The 21,443-nt window shown below is 40.3% G+C and overlaps 1 protein-coding gene across 1 annotated transcript in view; it reads left to right on the top strand.

Annotated features, from left to right (window-relative positions):
• The window catches only part of OCA2 (OCA2 melanosomal transmembrane protein), a gene marked incomplete at its 5' end in the record, with an annotated part of 205,733 nt that overhangs the window by 44,033 nt on the left and 140,257 nt on the right, over positions 1-21,443 (top strand). The window contains 3 exons of the mRNA XM_033860327.2: positions 176-232; positions 7,378-7,502; positions 10,487-10,625. Coding sequence (XP_033716218.2) covers positions 176-232; positions 7,378-7,502; positions 10,487-10,625 — 321 coding nt within the window. The remainder of the gene's footprint in view (positions 1-175; positions 233-7,377; positions 7,503-10,486; positions 10,626-21,443) is intronic.

The raw sequence follows: 21,443 nt of genomic DNA, 5'->3' as shown, positions 1-21,443 counted from the left end.
TTCAGGGAGTTAGTAAGTGAACCACAGTCATCAAGAGAGTGAGAAGCTTGATGAGGTGGTAGCTTTCACGCAGAGGCCAGAGATCAGATTTGAAAGGGATAACTCTGGTGTCATTTCAGGATGGTGCTGAATGCTGTAACATTCTCCTTGTCTCTTGTTTCTCTTTTCCCCACAGATGATTTTAGTAGCCATATTTTCAGAGACTGGATTTTTTGATTATTGTGCTGTAAAGGTAAGTTTGATGTGGCATTTAATAGTTATGTATTAATTAACTGACATTTATTTTTCCACCATTACATATTTAGCGAATAAAACTACCACTTAAAGCAAATATTTTAAAATTCTGTCCTCCTTTTCAAAATCACTGCTGAAAAGCTGGACATAGTTGCTGTGCTAATTTAGGTGCCTCTGAGCAACACTTTCAGCTTCTCAACAAATAACCAAAGAAGAGGATCAAGGAGAAGAGTACTAGAGTTGAGTGTTTGTATGACAGGGTTCAAATTGGCAGGTTGAGAGCTATGCACCAAAACTGTTTTGCACTTCAGAGTATCCAAATATTTTAAATCATCAGCTTCTGACTACTCCACTTTTTGGTGAAATAATTTCAATGATTACTTTCTAAACATTGAGCATATAAACATTCCTTTTTTTTTTTTTTTACTGTATTTAATTAATTAATTATTTTAAAAAATCTGTATTGGAGTATAATTGCTTTACATTGTTGTGTTAGTTTCTGCTGTATAACGAAGTGAATCAGCTATACGTATACATATACCCCCATATACCCTGAGGAATCCACCAGCAAGTTCTGACTGGCAGAATTTGTACTGGTCCTGGCTGAAAACCCGGCCTGCGCCCAGCAGCCATACCACAGACGAGCCCATGGCCATGCTGCTCAGATGTCCCAGCTGGATATTGGATATAGCTTTTGATGGTTTAGGGCCTCTTTCACTTGACCTAGCCATGTGGGTGACAGGGTCTTGGTGCTCCGGCCTGGTGTCAGGCCTGAGCCTCTGAGGTGGTAGTGCCAAGTTCAGGACATTGGACCACCAGAGACCTCCCAGCCACACATAATATCAAATGGCGAGAGCTCTTTCAGAACTCTCCATCTCAATGTGAAGACCCAGCTCCATGAACAGCCAGCAATCTCCAGTGCTGGACACCCCATGCCAAACAACTGGCAAGACAGGAACACAACACCACACATTAGCAGAGGGGATGCCTAAAATCATACTAAGTTCACAGACAACCCAAAACAGACCACCAGAAGCAGCCCTGACCACAAGAGAGACAAGATCCACCCCACCCACAAAAACACAAGCACCAGTCCCCTCCACCAGGAAGCCTACACAAGTCACTGAACCAGCCTCACCAACTGGAGGCAGAAACTAAAAGCAATAGGAACTATGAACCTGCAAACTGCAAAAAAGAGACCCCAAACACAGTAAGTTAAACAAAATGAGAAGACAGAGAAATATGCAGCAGATGAAGGAGCAAGGTAAAAACCCACCAGACCAAACAAATGAAGAGGAAATAGGCAGTCTACCTGAAAAAGAATTCAGAGTAATCATAGTAAAGATGATCCAAAATATCGGATAGAATGGAGAAAATACAAGAAATGTTTAACAAGGACCTAGAAGAAGTAAAGAGCAAACAAGCATTGATGAACAACACAAAACATGATATTACAAATTCTCTGGAAGGAATCAATAGCAGAATAATTGAGGCAGAAGAATGGATAAGTGACCTGGAAGATAAAATAGTGGAACTAACTACCACAGAGCAGAATAAAGAAAAAAGAATGAAAAGAATTGAGGACAGTCTCAGAGACTTCTGGGACAACATTAAACCCACCAGTGTTCAAATTATAGGGGTCCCAGAAGGAGAAGAGAAAAAGAAAGGGTCTGAGAAAATATTTGAGAGATTATAGTTGAAAACTTCCCTACCATGGGAAAGGAAATAGTCAAGTCCAGGAAGCTCAGAGAGTCCCATACAGGATCAGTCCAAGGAGAAACATGTCAAGACAGATATTAATCAAACTATCAAAAATTAAAAAGAAAAAAAATATTATAAGCAGCAAGGGAAAAGAAACACATAATATACAAGGGACTCCCCATAAGGTGAACAGCTGATCTTTCAGCAGAAACTGCAAGCCAGAAGGGAGTGGCAGGGCATACTTGAAGTGATGAAAGAGAAAAACCTACAAACAAGATTACTCTAACCAGCAAGGATCTCATTCAGATTTGATGGAGAAATGAAAACATTTACAGACAAGCAAAAGTAAAGAAACTCAGCACCACCAAACCAGCTTTAAAACAAATGCTAAAGGAACTTCTCTAGGCAGGAAACAAAAGAGAAGGAAAAGACCTATAATAACAACTCCAAAACAATTAAGAAAACGGTAATAGCAAAAAACATATTGATAATTACCTTAAAGGTAAATGGATTAAATGTTCTAACCAAAAGACATAAGCTGCCTGAATGGATATAAAAACAAGGCCCATATATATGCTGTCTACAAGAGACCCACTTCAGACCTAGGGACACATACAGACTGAAAGTGAGGGGATGGAAAAACATATTCCATGCAAATGCAAATCAAAAGGGAGCTGGAGTAGCAATATTCATATCAAATGAAATAGACTTTAAAATAAAGACTATTAAAAGAGACAAGGACACTACATAAAGACCAAGGGATCAATACAAAGAAAAAGATATAATAATTGTAAATATTTATGTACCTAACATTGGAGCACCTTAATACATAAGGTAAATGCTAACAGCCATAATACGGGAAGTCAACAGTATCTCAGTCATAGGAGGGGAATTTAACACCCCACTTTCACCAATGGACATATCATCCAAAATGAAAATAAATAAGGAAACACAAGCTTTAAATGATACGCTAAACAAGATGGACCTAATTGATATTTATAGGACATTACATCCAAAAACAACAGAATACACATTCTTCTCAAGTGCTCATGGAACATTCTCCAGGATAGATCATATCTTGGGTCACAAATCAAGCTGTGGTAAATTTAAGAAAATTGAAATTGTCTCGTGTCTTTACCGACCATAACGCTATAAGACTAGATACCAATTACAGAAAAAAAAAACTGTAAAAGATACAAACACATGCAGGCTAAACAATACACTACTAAATAACAAATAGATCACTGAAGAAATCAAAGAGGAAATCAAAAAATACCTAGAAACAAATGACAATGAAAACACGACGACCCAAAACCTATGGGATGCTGCAAAAGCAGTTCTAAGAAGGAAGTTTATAGCAATACAATCTTACCTCAAGAAACAAAAAACATCTCAAACAACTTCATGTTACACCTAAAGCAAGTAGAGAAAGAAGAATGAAAAACACCCCAAAGTTAGCAGAAGGAAAGAAATCGTAAAGATCAGATCAGAAATAAATGAAAAAGAACTGAAAGAAACAATAGCAAAGATCAATAAAACTAAAAGCTGGTTCCTTGAGAAGATAAACAAAATTGATAAACCATTAGCCAGACTCATCAAGAAAAAGAGGGAGAAGACTCCAATCAACAGATTAAGAAACGAAAAGAAGTAACAACTGACACTGCAAGAAATAAAAAGGATAATGAGGGACTACTACAAGAACTATATGCCAATAAAATGGACAATCTGGAAGAAATGGACAAATTCTTAGAAAAGCACAACCTTACATGACTGAACCAGGAAGAAATAGAAAATATAAACAGACCAATCACAAGAACTGAAATTGAAACTATGATTAAAAATTTTCCAACAAACAAAAGCCCAGGACCAGATGGATTCAGGCGAATTCTATGAAACATTTAGAGAAGAGCTAACACCTATCCTTCTCAAACTCTTCCAAAGTATAGCAGAGGGAGGGACACTCCCAAACTCATTCTATGAGGCCACCAGCACCCTGATACCAAAACCAGACAAATATGTTACCAAAAAAGAAAACCACAGGCAAATATTACTGATGAACATAGATGCAAAAATCCTGAACAAAATACAAGCAAACAGAATCCCATGGCACATTAAAAGGATCATACACAATGACCAAGTGGGGTTTATCGCAGGAATGCAAGGATTCTTCAATATATGCAAATCAATCAATGTGATAAACCATATTAACAGATTGAAGGAAAAAACCATATGCTCATCTCAATAGATGCAGAAAAAGATTTTGACAAAATTCAACACCCATTTATGATAAAATCCCTCCAGAATGTAGGCATAGAGCAAACCCACCTCAACGTGATAAAGGCCATATATGACAAACCCAGAGCCAACATCATTCTCAATGGTGAAAAACTGAAACCGTCCTCTAAGATCAGTAAAAAGACAAGGTCGCCCACTCTCAACACTATTATTCAACATAGTTTTGGAAGTTTTAGCCATAGCAATCAGAGAAATTGGAAAAGAAGAAGTAAAACTGTCACTGTTTGCAGATGACATAATACTATACATAAAGAATCCTAAATATGCTACCAGAAAACTACTAGAGCTAATCAATGAATCTGGTAAAGTAGCAGTACAAAAAATTAATGCACAGAAATCTCTTGCATTCCTATGCACTAATGATGAAAAACCTGAAAGAAATTAAGGAAACACTCCCATTTACCATTACAACAAAAAAGTAAAATACCTAGGAATAAACCTACCTAAAGAGACAAAAGACCTGTATGCAGAAAAGTATAAGACACTGATGAAAGAAATTAAAGATGATACAAACATACGGAGAGATATAGCATGTTCTTGGATTGGAAGAATCAACATTGTGAAAATGACTATACTACCCAAAGCAATCTATAGATTCAATGTATCCCTATCAAACTACCAATGGCATTTTTCACAGGACAAGAACATGAAATTTCGGCATATGTATGGAAACACAAAAGACCCCGAATAGCCAAAGCAATATTGAGAAAGAAAAATGGAGCTGGAGGAATCAGGCTCCTGGACTTCAGACTAAACTACAAAGCTACATTAATCAAGACAGTATGGTACTGGCACAAAAACAGAAATATAGATCAATGGAACAAGATAGAAAGCCCAGAGCTAAACCCACACACATATGGTCACCGTATCTTTGATAAAGGAGGCAAGAATATACAATGGAGAAAAGACAGCGTCTTCAAAAAGTGGTGCTGGGAAAACTGGACAGCTACATGTAAAAGAATGAAATTAGAACACTTCCTAACACCATACACAAAAATAAACTCAAAATAGATTAAAGACCTAAATATAAGGCCAGACACTATAAAACTCTTAGAGGAAACTCATAGGCAGAACACTCTATGACATAAATCACAGCAAGATCCTTTTTGACCCACCTCCTAGAGAAATGGAAATAGAAACAAAAATAAACAAATGGGACCTACTGAAACTTAAAAACTTTTGCACAACCAAGGAAACCATAAATAAGACTAAAAGACCACCCTCAGAATGGGAGAAAATATTTTCAAATGAAGCAATGGACAAAGGATTAATCTCCAAACTATACAAGCAGCTCATGCAGCTCAATATCAATAAAACAAACGACCCAATCTAAAAATGGGCAGAAAACCTAAATAAATATTTCTCCAAAAAAGATATACAGATTGCCAACAAACACATGATAGGATGCTCAACATCACTAATCATTAGAGATATGCGAATCAAAACTACAATGAGTTATTATGTGACACTGGTCAGAATGGCCATCATCAAACAATCTACAAACAATAAATGCTGGAGAGGGTGTGGAGAAAAGGGAACCCTCTTGCACTGTTCGTGGGAATGCCATTATGGAGAACAGTATGGAGGTTCCTTAAAAAACTAAAAATAGAACTACCAAATGACACTGCAATCCCACTACTGGACATATACCCTGAGAAAACCATAATTCAAAGAGTCATGTACCACAATGTTCATTGTAGCACTATTTACAATAGCCAGGACATGGAAGCAACCTAAGTGTCCATTGACAGATGAATGGATAAAGAAGATGTGTCACATATATACAATGGAATATTACTCAACCATAAAAAGAAATGAAATTGAATTATTTGTAGTGAGGTGGATGGACCTAGAATCTGTCATACAGAGTGAAGCAAGTCAGAAAGAGAAAAGCAAATATTGTATGCTAACACATATATATAGAATTCAAAACAAAAATCATTCTGAAGAACCTAGAGGCAGGACAGAAATAAAGATGCAGATGTAGAGAATGGACTTGAGAACACAGGTCAGGGATGGGTAAGCTGGGATGAAGTGAGAGAGTAGCATTAACATATATACACTACCAAATATAAAATAGATAGCTAGGGGGAAGAAGCTGCATAGCACAGGGAGATCAGGTTGGTGCTTTGTGACCACCTAGAGAGATGGGATAGGGAGTGTGGTAGGGAGACGCAAGAGGAAGCGGAGGGCTTCCCTGGTGGCGCCGTGGTTGAGAGTCCGCCTGCCAATGCAGGGGACGCGGGTTCGTGCCCCGGTCCGGGAAAATCCCACATGCCGTGGAGCGGCTGGGCCCATGAACCATGGCCGCTGAGCCTGCGCGTCCCGAGTCTGTGCTCCGCAACGGGAGAGGCCACAACAGTGAGAGGCCCGCGTACTGAAAAAAAAAAAAAAAAAAAGAGGAAGGCGATATGGGGATATATGTATACATATAGGTGATTCACTTCATTATACAGCAGAAACTAACAACCTTTTAAAACAATTATACTCCAATAAATCTGTTACAAAAACAAACAAAGAATTTGTATTGGTCCTATTACTCAGGGTTGGCAGGAAGACATCTTGTCGTGCTCTGCTAAAAAAAGACTAGAGCTGGGCTTGACTTTTTAAAATTTGAAACTGAAAATTTCTTTTTAAAAAATATTTACTTTACAAAGTCCTTTCCAAAGCTTGAATGATAGAACAATTCTGTGATTTTTGCCATCTTTGTGCACCACCTTGCACCTCCCAGGTACTATCTGGCCTCTTCCTCACAATACCTTGGTACTGAAAGTAATCCCTAGATCTCCAAAGATCAGCAGACTCTAGGGTCAGGTGGATCCCAAATTCACAGCCCAAGCTGTCCAACCAAAAGGAATGTGTAAAATACTAGGGGATGCAGGGGTGACAGGCTGTCACCTTGTGACAGATTGACCACCACAGGGCACCGAGAAGGAGAATCTGAGGGAAGGAACATAGGCCAGGGTGGATTTAGAACGTCCAGGTCCAGCCATTATTGCCTCATCTCAGCAGATTTAGGAGTTTGTGGGTCTAAGTTTTAATCCTCCATGCAATGTTTATTTAGACCTTAGTTTTAGAGACCCTAATGAAATGTTCCATCTGTTCTTTAACCCTGCTGATCCTGGCTTGTTCTTTATTGCGCTGCAGGCATACAAACTGTCCCGGGGAAGAGTGTGGGCCATGATCATCATGTTGTGTCTCATTGTCGCCGTCCTTTCTGCCTTCCTGGACAACGTCACCACAGCGCTCCTCTTCACTCCCGTGACCATAAGGTAGGCAAAGTGGCACCGTGTGGGCATCAGGCCAGGCTCACAGCAGCGCATGCTGGCTGCTGACCTTGCCCTTCACCCGTGTGCTTGGGTCCGGCCTGCACACCCACTGGGACTGTGGCTCTGTGTGCACGGCTGTGACAGTGGCAGTGGTGGTTGCAGAAATGCTGCAGAAGTCAGCACACATGGGCCTTTGTGTACTCTGGGACAGACCATCAGGGGCCAGGAGTTCTGGTCCATGGGCTCCGTGGGGCACTCAGCCAGAGAGTGGGAGGTGGGGCTGCTGTCCTGCTCTGGCAGGCTCCTCGTGGAAGGATTGGACCTGGCAAGGCCTTGAAAGGCAACTTTGGGAAAGAGAAATTCGGTTTGATTCTATTTTGCTCCTTTTAATTCCATCCACTTCCTTTGTTTGACATTCACCGAGCAGCACAAGCTGATCACCTGGAGCCTCCTGGGGCTTGGGCTGCAGCCTGTCATTGTGCAGCCCCTTCCAAGGTCATGGATGTACACTTGTATCTAGACTTTATGTTCCTTATTTTAAAGATGGTTCCCAGCATATCATGGTCTTCCCCTGCTTAGACCCATCATGTGCTGGTGCTGGCTGCTCCTCGGGAGACTGAGGGGACACAGGTATGGCTGGTGGTTTCTGGGAAGCTAGGTAGTGCGGACCTTTAGACAAGTCACTTCAGCTGCACTGATCTGGGTTGTACCATCAAAGAGATTAACCCAAACTAGTGTTCTGAGGATTCTGCCAGATAAGAGATTCTGCTGCACTTGAGGCATGAGACACAGCAAGTTCAATGTCACCAGCGAGGGGCTACTTCCAGAGCTCAAGACTAATTCTGGGCAATACCTTTGTTGTTGGAAGAGTAGTGACCCTCAGAGGAGGAGGGAGTTGGAGTGTGGGGTGGGGAGAGGAGAATGAAGGTTAGAGAGGAGCAGACAGTGGGCAGCACCCCACGGATTGGCCTGCAGTGTCACAAGTCAGTCCGTTGCTCAGGCTTCTGCAAGCTTGACTACATTGTCATGGCCCACGTGCAAATATAGATTTGAGGGGGGGGGTCGCTGGACTCAGCGTGCCTGCACAGGGAGCATAGCACCTCCCAGTACCTAAGGGTTCTTCTGAGGGTAAATGCGGGATGGAGGGCGTTGTAAACTGTAGCACATGCTAAAAGCAACCCTGCCCCTAGGACACCTCAGGGGGCAAGAGGCAGTTCGCACCCACCCCACTTCAACCAGGGCAACTCTGCTGCTGACACTGGTTTGAAAATCATCTTACAATGTGCCAGATTCCAGCATGTCACTGCACTCTCTGATGATGGCACACACGTTCTCAGCATCCCTGTATAACCTGGGCAGCTGAGGGTTGTCTCAGCCTTGCTGGGATTTGTTTATATCCTTAGTGTTCTAGGAACTGGCTTTGTAATTTTTTTTTTTTTTTTGGTACGCGGGCCTCTCACTGTTGTGGCCTCTCCCGTTGCGGAGCCCAGGCTCCAGACGCGCAGGCTCAGCGGCCATGGCTCATGGGCCCAGCCGCTCCATGGCCTGTGGGATCTTCTCGGACCAGGGCATGAACCCACGTCCCCTGCATCGGCAGGCGGACTCTCAACCACTGCGCCACCAGGGAAGCCCTGGCTTTGTAATTTTATGTGAGAATAGCAATTCCATTTATTAGTCTAAAAATTACATCTTTCAAGATTGAAATTTTGGGGTGCTCAGATTCACTGTTTATACTATCATATTCTTCATGACTCTATAAACTTAATCACATTTCTTCTGCCTTTGTCTGGATTGGGTAGCGCTAGTCTTTACAGTTAAACAGCCAGATCTGGCATTGCTGGTTAGCATGCACTAATCCTTTTCTTGCTAGAAGCAGAGCCGGGGCATCCTAAGCTGATAGCTTCTGCTGCTGATTGGCGTCTGTTCCTCTTTTTTGGATTCATCCCTGTCCCTGGTCCCTGGACACTGCTCCCTTCTCAGCTTCCACACGGTTCTGTAGGCCAGTCCCCCTCAGAAGAGCTGCTGGCTGTGATCTGAGCTGGGAGGTGGTAGAAAGGACCCTTGAGGGACTTCCCAGACTCCACGCTTCCACTGCAGGGGGCATGGGTTCAATCCCTGGTCAAGGAACTAAGATCCTGCATGCCGCGGAGTGGCCAAAAAAAAAAGGACCCTTGAATGCAGCAGGGACACCCTTCACTGCCAACTTCCACACCCAGGCCTGGCTTCTGTAAGGAAGTGGGCAATGTGATGGGCAGGTGGAGGGGGAAATACCATGAGGTATTTCCTAAACTTTCTTTAGAGTAGCCTTTTCTCAACTGTGGGCTCAGTGGACCTACTTGCGGAGCTCTAAACGCTGCTGCCCAGGCCCAGGCCCAGGGATTGATCTGTTGTGAGCTGGGCAGCAAGACTGTCAAGATTTCCAGACAAATCTAGTGTGTAGCCAAGGTGGAGAACCACTGCTGTAGAGTGTGTGCTCCTTGTTAATATTCAGCTTAGGGCCTCAGCATTTGAAAAGTGTAAGGTGGGTATGGAGCTAGGTTGGCAGGCATGGTGTGAGACACTGGGTGGCGGTGCTTTATGCTCTAGCCTCATCCTATTCAGAGGGGTCTGGAGGCAAAGATGCATTCATCTGTGCCAGGGCCTTCCCTGCACAGGGTCCTGCACCCTGAGTGCTTCCTCCAGACCTGTGGGGGCGAGGCAGGAGTATATTTTCACATGGATGGTTCAGATGGGTTTTATGTTAATTTTCAGAGAAATCTAATGCTGAGAGTCAAATTTATCCAGTAGCTCTGTAGCACTGTTGTCGTTTTTTACCCCTCAACATTGCCCTTCTCACAGGTGTGTGAGTGTGTGTGCACATGTGCACAAGCACATGCACACACATGCCTCCCTTGTACAAGCAAATGCTTTAAAAAAAATTAAGTCTCACATGGGCAATTCACAATGTGAATAGTGGGACTGTTTTCATTTTCCTCCATTCGTGACAGATTGTGTGAGGTGCTCAATCTCGATCCAAGACAAGTCCTGATTGCAGAAGTGATCTTCACAAACATTGGAGGAGCTGCCACTGCCATTGGGGACCCACCAAATGTCATTATTGTTTCCAACGAGGAGTTGAGGAAAATGGTATGTATCAGTATAACAGGGTTGCTTCCAATAAACATAAGTGTGCAGCTTACCTGCACACTTAATAAAATTTTACCCTAAATGGATGTCACTTCTTCATATGAAGTGCTTTTGGTCATCTTGAGAGTGGGAAGTTAGGTGACTGATCCGCTAATTTAGAGTTAAGTGGTCTGAATTGATTTCATTCTTTTTTTTAAACATCTTTATTGGAGTATAATTGCATTACAATGGTGTGTTAGTTTCTGCTGTATAACAAAGTGAATCAGCTATACATACACATATATCCCCATATCTCCTCCCTTTTGCGTCTCCCTCCCACCCCTCTAGATGGACACAGAGCACTGAGCTGATCTCCCTGTGCTATGCAGCTGCTTCCCACTAGCTATCTATTTTAAATTTGGTAGTTTATATATGTCAATGCCACTCCCTCACTTTGTCCCAGCTTATCCTTCCACATCCCCGTGTCCTCAAGTCCATTCTCTACATCTGCATCTTTATTCCTGTCCTTTCCCAGGTTCTTCAGAACCTGGTTTTTTTTTTTTTTTTTTAGATTCCATATATATGTGTTAGTATATGGTATTTGTTTTGCTCTTTATGACTTACTTCATTCCATATGACAGATTCTAGGTACACACACCTCACCACAAATAACTCAATTTCATTTCTTTTTATGGCTGGGTAATATTCCATTGTATATATGTGCCACAACTTCTTTATCCATTCATCTGTCGATGGACACTTAGGTTGCTTCAATGTCCTGGCTATTGTAAATAGAGCTGTAGTCAACATTGTGGTACATGACGCTTTTTGAATTATGGTTTTCTCAGGGCATATGCCCAGTAGTGGGATTTCTGGGTCATATGGTAGTTCTATTTTTAGTTTTTTTTTTTTTTTTTTGTGGTACGCACGCCTCTCACTGTTGTGGCCTCTCCCGTTGCGTAGCACAGGCTCTGGACGCGCAGGCTCAGCGGTCATGGCTCACGAGCCCAGTTGCTCCATGACATGTGGGATCTTCCCAGACCGGGGCACGAACCCATGTCCCCTGCATCGGCAGGCAGACTCTCAACCACTGCGCCACCAGGGAAGCCCTATTTTCAGTTTTTTAAGGAACCTCCATGCTGTTCTCCATAGTGGCTGTAACAATTTACATTCCCACCAACAGTGCAGGAGGGTTCCCTTTTCTCCACACCCTCTCCAGCATTAATTGTTTGTAGATTTTTTGATGATGGCCATTCTGACCGGTGTCAGGTGATATCTCATTCTAGTTCTGATTTGCATTTTTCTAGTGATTAGTGATGTTGAGCATCCTTTCATATATTTGTTGACAATCTGTATATCTTCATTGCAGAAATGTCTATTTAGGTCTTCTGCCCATTTTTGGATTTGGTTAATTGTTCTTTTGATATTGAGATGCATGAGCTACTTGTATATTTTGGAGATTAATCCTTTGTCCGTTGCTTCATTTGCAAATATTTTCTCCCATTCTGAGGGTTGTCTTTTCATCTTCTTTATGGTTTCCTTTGCTGTGCAAAAGCTTTTAAGTTTTATTACCATACTGTTTTAATTACTGTAGCTTTGTAGTATAGTTGGAAGTCAGGAAGCCTAATTCCTCCAGCTCTGTTTTTCTTACTCAAGATTGTTTTGGCTATTCGGGGTCTTTGTGTTTCCATACAGATTCTGAAAATTTTTGTGCTAGTTCTGTGAATAATGCCATTGGTAGTTTGATAGGGATTGCATTTGATCTGGAGATGGCTTTGAGTAGTATAGTCATTTTCACTATGTTGATTCTTCCAATCCAGGAACATGGTATATCTCTCCATCTGTTGGTATCATCTTTAATTTGTTTCAACAGTGTCTTATAGTTTTCTGCATACAGATCTTTTGTCTCCCTAGGTAGGTTTATTCCTAGGTATTTTATTCTTTTTGTTGCAATGGTAAATGGGAGTGTTTCCTTACTTTCTCTTTCAGGTTTTTCATCATTAGTGTATAGGAATGGAAGAGATTTCTGTGCATTAATTTTATATCCTGCTACTTTACCAAATTCATTGATTAGCTCTAGTAGTTTTCTGGTAGCATCTTTAGGATACTCTATGTATAGTATCATGTCATCTGCAAAGAGTGGCAATTTTACTTCTTCTTTTCCAATTTGGATTCCTTTTATTTCTTTTTCTTCTCTGATTGCTGTGACTAAAACTTCCAAAACTATGTTGAATAATAGTGGTGAGAGTGGGCAACTTTGTCTTGTTCCTGATCTTAGAGGAAATACTTTCAGTTTTTCATCACTGAGAACGATGTTGGCTGTGAGATTGTCATGCATGGCCTTTATTATGATGATATAAGTTCCCTGTATGCCTACTTTCTGAAGGGTTTTTATCATAAATGGGTGTTGAATTTTGTCAAAAGCTTTTTCTGCATCTAATGAGATGATCATATCCTTTTTCTCCTTCAATTTGTTAATATTGTTTATCACATTGTTTGATTTGCATATATTGAAGAATCCTTGCATTCCTGAGATAAAACCCACTTGATCATGGTGTATGATCCTTCTTATGTTCTGTTGGATTCTGTTTAGTAGTATTCTGTTGAGGATTTTTGCATCTATATTCATCAGTGATATTGGCCTGTCATTTTCTTTTCTTGTGGTATCTTTGTCTGTTTTTGGTATCAGAGTGATGTTGGCCTCGTAGAATGGGTTTGGGAGTGTTCCTCCCTCTGCTATATTTTGCAAGAATTTGAGAAAGATAGGTGTTAGCTCTTCTCTAAATGTTTGATAGAATTTGCCTGTGAAGCCATCTGGTCCTGGGCTTTTGTTTGTTGGAAGATTTTAAATCACAGTTTCAATTTCAGTGCTTGTGATTGGTCTGTTTATTTTTTCAATTTCTTCCTGGATCAGTATCAGAAGGTTGTGCTTTTCTTAGAATTTGTCCATTTCTTCAGGTTGTCCATTTTATTGGCATATAGTTGCTTGTAGTAATCTCTCATGATCCTTTGTATTTCTGCAGTGTCAGTTGTTACTTCTCCTTTTTCATTTCTAATTCTGCTGATTTGAGTCTTCCTTTATTTCTTGATGAGTCTGGCTAATGATTTATCAGTTTTGTTTATCTTTTCAAAGAACAAGCTTTGAGGTTTATTTTTCTTTGCTATCGTTTCCTTCATTTCTTTTTCATTTTTTTCTGATCTGAACTTTATGATTTATTTCCTTCTGCTAACTTTGGGGTTCTTTTGTTCTTCTTTCTCTAATTGCTTTAGGTGTAAAGGTTTATTTGAGGTTATTTTGTTTCTTGAGGTAGGATTGTATTGCTATAAACTTCCCTCTTAGAACTGCTTTTGCTGCATCCCATAGGTTTTGGGTCATCATGTTTTTATTGTCAATTGTTTCTAGGCATTTTTTGATTTCCTTTTGATTTCTTCAGTGATCTCTTGGTTGTTAAGTAGTGTATTGGTTAGTCTCCATGTGCATGTATTTTTTTTTTTTTACAGATTTTTCCTGTAATTGATATCTATTCTCATAGTGTTGTGATCAGAAAAGATGTTTGATACGATTTCAATTTTCTTAAATTTATCAAGGCTTGATTTCTGACCCAAGATATGATCTATCTGGAGAATGTTCCATGAGAACTTGAGAAGAAAGTGTATTCTGTTGTTTTTGGATGGAATGTCCTATAAATATCAATTAAGTCCATCTTTTTTAATGTGTCATTTAAAGCTTGTGTTTCCTTATTTATTTTCATTTTGGATGATCTGTCCATTGGTGAAAGTGGGGTGTTAAAGTCCCTTATTATTTTTGTGTTACTGTCGATTTCCCCTTTTATGGCTGCTAGCATTTGCCTTATGTATTGAGGTGCTCCTATGTTGGGTGCATAAATATTTACAATTGTTATATCTTCTTGGATTGATCCCTTGATCATTATGTAGTTTCCTTCTTTGTCTCTTCTAATAGTCTTTATTGTAAAGTCTGTTTTGTCTGATATGAGAATTGCTACTCCAACTTTCTTTTGATTTTTCATTTGCATGGAATATCGTTTTACATCCCTTCACTTTCAGTTTGTATATGTCCCTAGGTCTGAAGTGGGTCTCTTGTAGATAGCATATATTTGGGTCTTGTTTTTGTATCATTCAGCCAGTCTATGTCTTTTGGTTGGAACATTTAATCCATTTACCTTTAAGGTAATTATCAATATGTGTGTTCCTATTACCATTTTCTTAATTGTTTTGGGTTTGTTATTGTAGATCCTTTCCTTCTCTTGTGTTTCCTTCCTAGAGAAATTCCTTTAGCATTTGTTGTAAAACTGGTTTGGTGGTGCTGAATTCTCTTAGCTATTGCTTATCTGTAAAGTTTTTAATTTCTATGTCGAATCTGAATGAGATCGTTGCTGGGTAGAGTAATCTTGGTTGTAGGTTTTTCCCTTTCATCACTTTAAATATATCTTGCCACTCCCTTCTGGCTTGCAGAATTTCTGCTGAGAAATCAGCTGTTAACCTTATGGGGATTCCCTTACATGTTATTTCTTGCTTTTCCCTTGCTGCTTTTAATATTATTTTATTTGTATTTAATTTTTGATAGTTTTATTAATATGTGTCTTGGCATGTTTCTCCTTGGATTTATCCTGTATTGGATGCTCTGCCTTTCAAGGACTTGATTATTTTCTTTCCCATATTAGGGAAGTTTTCAACTATATTCCCTTGAAATATTTTCTCAGGTTCTTTCTTTTTCTCTTCTTCTTCTGATACCCCTCTAATCCGAATGTTGGTGCATTTAATGTTGTCCCAGAGGTCTCTTTGACTGTCTTCAATTTTTTTTCATTCTCTTTTCTTTATTCTGCTCTGCAGTAGTTATTTCCACTATTTTATCTTCCGGGTCACTTATCCATTCTTCTGTGTCAGTTATTCTGCTATTGATTCCTTCTAGATAATTTTTAATATTAATTTTGTGTTGTTCATCATTATTTGTTTGCTCTTTAGTTCTTCTAGGTCCTTGTTAACCATTTCTTATATTTTCTCCATTCTATTTTCAAAATTTTGGATCGTCTTTACTATCCTTACTCTGAATTCTTTTCAGGTAGATTGCCTATTTCGTCTTCATTTGTTTCGTCAGGGCTGTTTTTACCTTGCTCCTTTATCTGCTGCATATTTCTCTGTCTTCTAACTTTGCTTAACTTACTGTGTTTGGGGTCTCCTTTTTGAAGGTTGTGGGTTTGTAGCTCCTGTTGTTTTTGGTGTCTGCCTCCAGTGGGTAAGATTGGTTCAGTGGGTTGTATAGGCTTCCTGCTTGAGGGGACTTGTGCCAGTGTTCAGGTGGATGAGCCTGGATCATGTCTTTCTGGTGGGCAGGACTGCATCTGGTGGTGTGTTTTGGGGTGTCTGTGAACTTATTAGGATTTTAGGCAGCCTCTGCCAATGGGTGGGGTGGTGTTCCTGTCTTACTAGTTGTTTGGCAAGTGGTGTCCAGCACTGTAGCTTGCTGGTTGTTGAGTGGACCTGGGTCTTAGCATTGAGATGGAGATCTCTGGGAGAGTTCTTGCCATTTGAAATTACATGGGGCTGGGAGGTCTCTGGTGGACCAATGTCCTGACCTCAGCTTTCTCACCTCAGAGGCTCAGGCCTGACACCTAGCCAGAGCACGAAGACCCTGTCAGCCAGATGGCTCAGAAGAAAGGCGAGGAAAAAAAAGAAAGGAAAAAAAGGTATTAGAGTATAAGCAGATTATTAAAAATAAAAACATAATTAGAGTAAAGAAGGAAAGAAAGAAGAGGGCAATGAAACCAATAAACAAATCCACCAATGATTACAAACATTACAAACTATACTATGAAAACAAAAAACAAAAACGGACAGACAGAACGCTAGGAATAATGGTAAAAGCAAAGCTATACAGACAAAATCACACAAGGAAGCATGCACATACAGACTCACAAAAAGAGAAAAAGGGGGAAAATATATATAAAAGGAAGAGAGCAACAAATTCAATAAACAAATCTACCAATGATAATAAGTTCTAAATAGTAAACCAAGGTAAACATAAAACCAGAAACAAATTATATGCAGAAAGCAAACCCCAAGTCTACAGTTGCTCCCAAAGTCCATTGCTTCAATTTTGGGATGATTTGTTGTCTATTCAGGTATTCCAGAGATGCAGGGTACATCAAGTTGATTGTGGAGATTTAATCTGCTGCTCCTGTGGCTGCTGGGAGAAATTTCCCTTTCCTTTCTTTGTTCTCACAACTGCTGGGGCTTTGGATTTGGCCCCACCTCTATGTGTAGGTTGCCTGAGGGCATCTGTTCCCCACCCAGACAGGACAGTGTTAAAGTAGAAGCAGATTAGGGGCCTCTGGCTCACTCGACCAGGGGGAGATAGGGGTATGGAATGCGGGGTGATCCTGTGGTGGCAGAGGCCAGTGTGATGTTTCAACAGCCTGAGGCGTGCCGTGTGTTCTTCCAGTGAAGTTGTCCCTGGATCACAGGACCCTGGCAGTGACAGACTGCATAGGCTCCCAGGAGGGGCAGTGTGGATAGTGACTTGTGCTTGCACACAGGCTTCTTGGTGGCTGCAGGATCAGCCTTAGCATTTCATGCCAGTCTGTGGTGTCTGTGCTGATAGCTGCAGCTTGCGCCCAACTCTGGAGCTCGTTTAGGTGGTGCTCTGAATCCCCTCTCCTTGTGCACCCCAAAACAATGGTTTCTTGCCTCTTAGGCAGTTCCAGACTTTTTCCTGGACTCCCTCCCGGCAGCTGTGGTGCACTAGCCCCCTTCAGACTGTGTTCACACAGCCAACCCCAGTCCTCTCCCTGGGATCTGACCTCCGAATCCCAAGTCTCAGCTCCCAGCCTCCACCCGCCCCGGCAGGTGAGCAGGCAAGCCTCTCAGGCTGGTGAGTGCTTGTTGACACAGATCCTTTGTGTGGGAATCTATCCACTTTGCCCTCTGCACCCCTGTTGTTGCACTCTCCTCTGTGGCTCTGAAGCTTCCCCCCCGCCCATCCCCATCTCCACCATTGAAGGGGCTTCCTAGTGTGTGGAAACCTTTCCTCCTTCACAGCTCCCTCCCAGAGGTGTAGATCCTGTCCCTATTCTTTTGCCTCTGTTTTTTCCTTTTTCTTTTGCCCTACCCCGGTACATGGGGAGTTTCTTGCCTTTTGGGAAGTCTGAGGTCTCCTGCCAGCATTCAGTAAGTGTTCCGTAGGAGTTGTTCCACTTGTAGATGTACTTTTTATGTATTTGTGGAGAGGAACGTGATCTCCACGTCTTACTCCTCCACCATCTTGAAGATCCTCCCTGATTCTGCCTGATTTCATTCTTATTCTGATAAAATTTTAAGAAAATGATTACATTTTCTATTTAGTCATAGTATGTTATATTAATGGGAACTGAGGTTTCTTGAAACTAATATTAAGGATAAAATGATCTGTCCCCTCTTGCCTTTCAACTGAGGTGGATGAATTCACTGATGAAGAATGTAAGAATTTTTTAAAAAAATAGTGTTAGAAAATGAAGGTCTTTAGGGATTTTTGGAAAGCTGCTATTAATATATAATTTCTTCATACACTAAAATAAAAACAAAGTGTTAAAGAGAATGCAAATGGTATTTTATGTATCTTAGTTAAAATTAAATATTACAATTAATTTTCATTTGTCATTCTTTGGTCATTAGAATTTTCCCAATATCTCTTCTCTGAAGTATCAGCAAAAATGCTTCCAAATTGGTGTCATTTATTATAGATGATATGTTTATGCCTGTGTGTCTGTGAAGTGTGTCAGTTTGTTTGTGTATATGGGCTGTCTTTCATAAAAATATTTAAGCCTTTGAGAGATCATGGCTCTAAGGTGTTGATGGCCATTTTGTGGGCCTGCTAATGTTCTAGAGATTCAGAATATAACTTAGATACTTTAATACTTCAACTTTAATACTCCCTGGTTTCCCTGGAAAACCACCTGTGACACTTCACCTGTCTTGCTGCATGAGCTGAGCAACAGGCCCCCCCCCCATCATATCACATGAGCACAGCAGAAAGTGGTAGAGCCCCGTGATCTTCCTTGGGGGCACCTTTCACACAGGATAGGCTGCATATGCATGGGAGAGCACTATTTTCAGAGAAAAATATTGTTTTATTATTTTTATTTTACAATAATACATTTATTTTGGAAAATGTAAATCACACACACACCACAAATAAAAAACTGTTATAATACCACTACCCAGAGGTAAATTCTCTTAATATTTTGGTGCATGTAGTCTCAGAATGTGTGTATGTGGATATACATGGAAAAAAAGGCTTCTTCTCTGGCCAGGATGGAGTAACAGGGACTGTATTTACCCTCTTGCTTGAGACATCCAAAAAGAAAATAAACCAAAATCCAAAAAACAAAACCAGGAACAAACCAAAATCAGACAGTGGTAATCAAGATACTGGATATCAGGTAAAAAAGGACAGTGATCCCTGAGAAATGGGAAACAAATGAAATGAGTCTATGATTGCCCCAGCTCACTGCATTGAGAGACTTTCCAGGATGCAGGGCAGGGAGAGAGAACCCATGTGGATCCCACCAGATTCCTGGAGTTGAGGGGATATAACTGACCCTGGAGAGACCAAGGCAGGTAAAATTTTCAAGACAGAGAACCAGAGAGGAAAGAGCTGCACACAGAGAGAGGGAAACTCCCTGTGTCCAGGGGAAGAACAACTCAAAAAGATTAGAAGAAAGAGTGCTTGATACACTCAGGGCTAGGAATAATGTCTGTTCCTGCCAGGAAGACTGTAAACTTCTTAATTTATGAGGCATTGGGTAGAGTACACTGAAGGGTCTTGCCTCATATTGGTGAGTAATTTGTTCTAGACTGAACACTGCCCTGATTCCACCTAATAAATCTTAAAGACCCCAAATAATCAAATTGTTTCTAAGTAGTTTAACTGCATCCAAGAACAAACCTCAAGAATCTAGGAATCCAACAGCACACAAGGTAAAATTCACAATATCTGACATCCAATCAAAGATTACCAGGCATGCAAAAAAGCAAGAAAATTTGATCTTTCACGAGGAGAATATGAACAAACCATTTGAAATTAACCCAGAATAGACAAAAGTGTTAGAATTAACAGACAAGGGCATTAAAACTGTTATTATAACTGTATTCCAGATGTTCATTAAGTTAAGCAGAAACATGAAAGATATTTTTTAAAAAGGCCCAAATCAAACTTCTAAAGATGAAAACTATAATGTATGAGATAAAAATCTCTTGTTAGGATTAAAAAGGCAAATTAAGAATTACAGAAGAAAAGACTAGTGAACTTGAAGACATAGGTCCAAAGTAAAACTGAGTGAAAAGTAATGAAAAACATTCGTGAGCTAGGGGAAAACTTCATGTGGCCTAATATATCTGTAGTTCTTGTCTCTGAAGGAGAGAGGGGAACAGAAAAAGACATTTGAAGAAAATATGGTTTAAAATTTCAAATTTTATGAAAGATATAAACCCAGAGATTCAGGAAGTTCAATGAAGTCAGAGCACAAGAAACATGAAGAAAACTAGGCCATGCCATAATTATTATACACATGAAACTTATATAATGTTGTAGACTGATGATACCACAGGTATCATCCAAAGGCATAATGGGTCATTTACTTTTTCAAGAGCTACACTTTGACTTGGATATTTCATTTTGGAAATAATAAGAAATAATTATTTTTAAAATAGCTATTTTTTTGGGACATCTCTGGTGGCACAGTGGTTAAGAATCTGCCTGCCAATGCGGGGGACATGGGTTTGAGCCCTGGTCCAGGAAGATCCCACATGCCATGGAGCAACTAAGCCTGTGCACCACAAATACTGAGCTTGCACTCTAGAGCCCATGAGGCACAACTACTGAGCCCGCATGCCACAACTACTGAAGCCTGTGCACTAGAGCCTGTGCTCTGCAGCAAAGAGAAACCACTGCAATAAGAAACCCATGCACTGCATTGAAGAGTAGCCCCTGCTCACCACAACTACAGAAAGCCCATGTGCAGCAATGAAGACCCAAAGCAGCCAAAAATAAATAAATACATTTATTAAAAAATGTATTTTAAAGATCTATTTAAATATAGCTATTTTTAGCTACAGAAAATTGAAAAACCTGTGTGAAAAAATTCCAAGAGTCAAAGACAAAAGTGAAATTGTGAAGTATTTTGGATTGAATTATGAAAACAAAATTTGTGGGATTCCTCTCAAGCAGGAGTCAGCAAACTTTTTCTTAAAAGTCCATATAATTAGTATTATAGGCGTGTGGGCCTTATGGTCTCTGTTGCAATCACTCAACTCTGTCACTGTCACAGGAAAGCAGCCACAGACAACACATAAATGAATGTGCATGTCTATATTCCAGCCTGCAATTGTAGTTTTCTGGTACCTGCTCTAAAACAGTATTCAGAGGGGGAATTTATACCATTAAATACCAATATTAGAAAAGAAGAAATGTCTCAAATCAGTGACCTCAGCTTCAATCTTAAGAAACTAGATAAAGAAGAGCAAGTTAAACTAAAAGTAAGCAGAAGAAAGAAATACAGGCCAGCATGGAGAACAGAAAAACAGTAGAGAAAATCAATGAAAGCAAAAGCTAGTTCTTTGATAAGATAGATAATTCTGACAAACTTCTGGCCAAACTGTTGTAGAAAATAAGAGAGAAGACATAAATTACCAATATCAGGAAAAGAGATGTTACATCACTAAAGAGCATACAGACATTAGACATTGTTAGGGAGTGTTGTGGACAACTCTATGCCAATAAATTTGACAACTTAGATAAAATAGACAATTTTCTTGAAAGACACACTCTACCAAACCTCACTCAAG

The sequence above is a fragment of the Tursiops truncatus genome, chromosome 7 (genome assembly GCF_011762595.2).
Source record: "Tursiops truncatus isolate mTurTru1 chromosome 7, mTurTru1.mat.Y, whole genome shotgun sequence".
In the NCBI taxonomy this organism is placed as follows: Eukaryota; Metazoa; Chordata; class Mammalia; order Artiodactyla; family Delphinidae; genus Tursiops; species Tursiops truncatus.
This window is presented reverse-complemented; position numbering and strand designations above follow the sequence as displayed.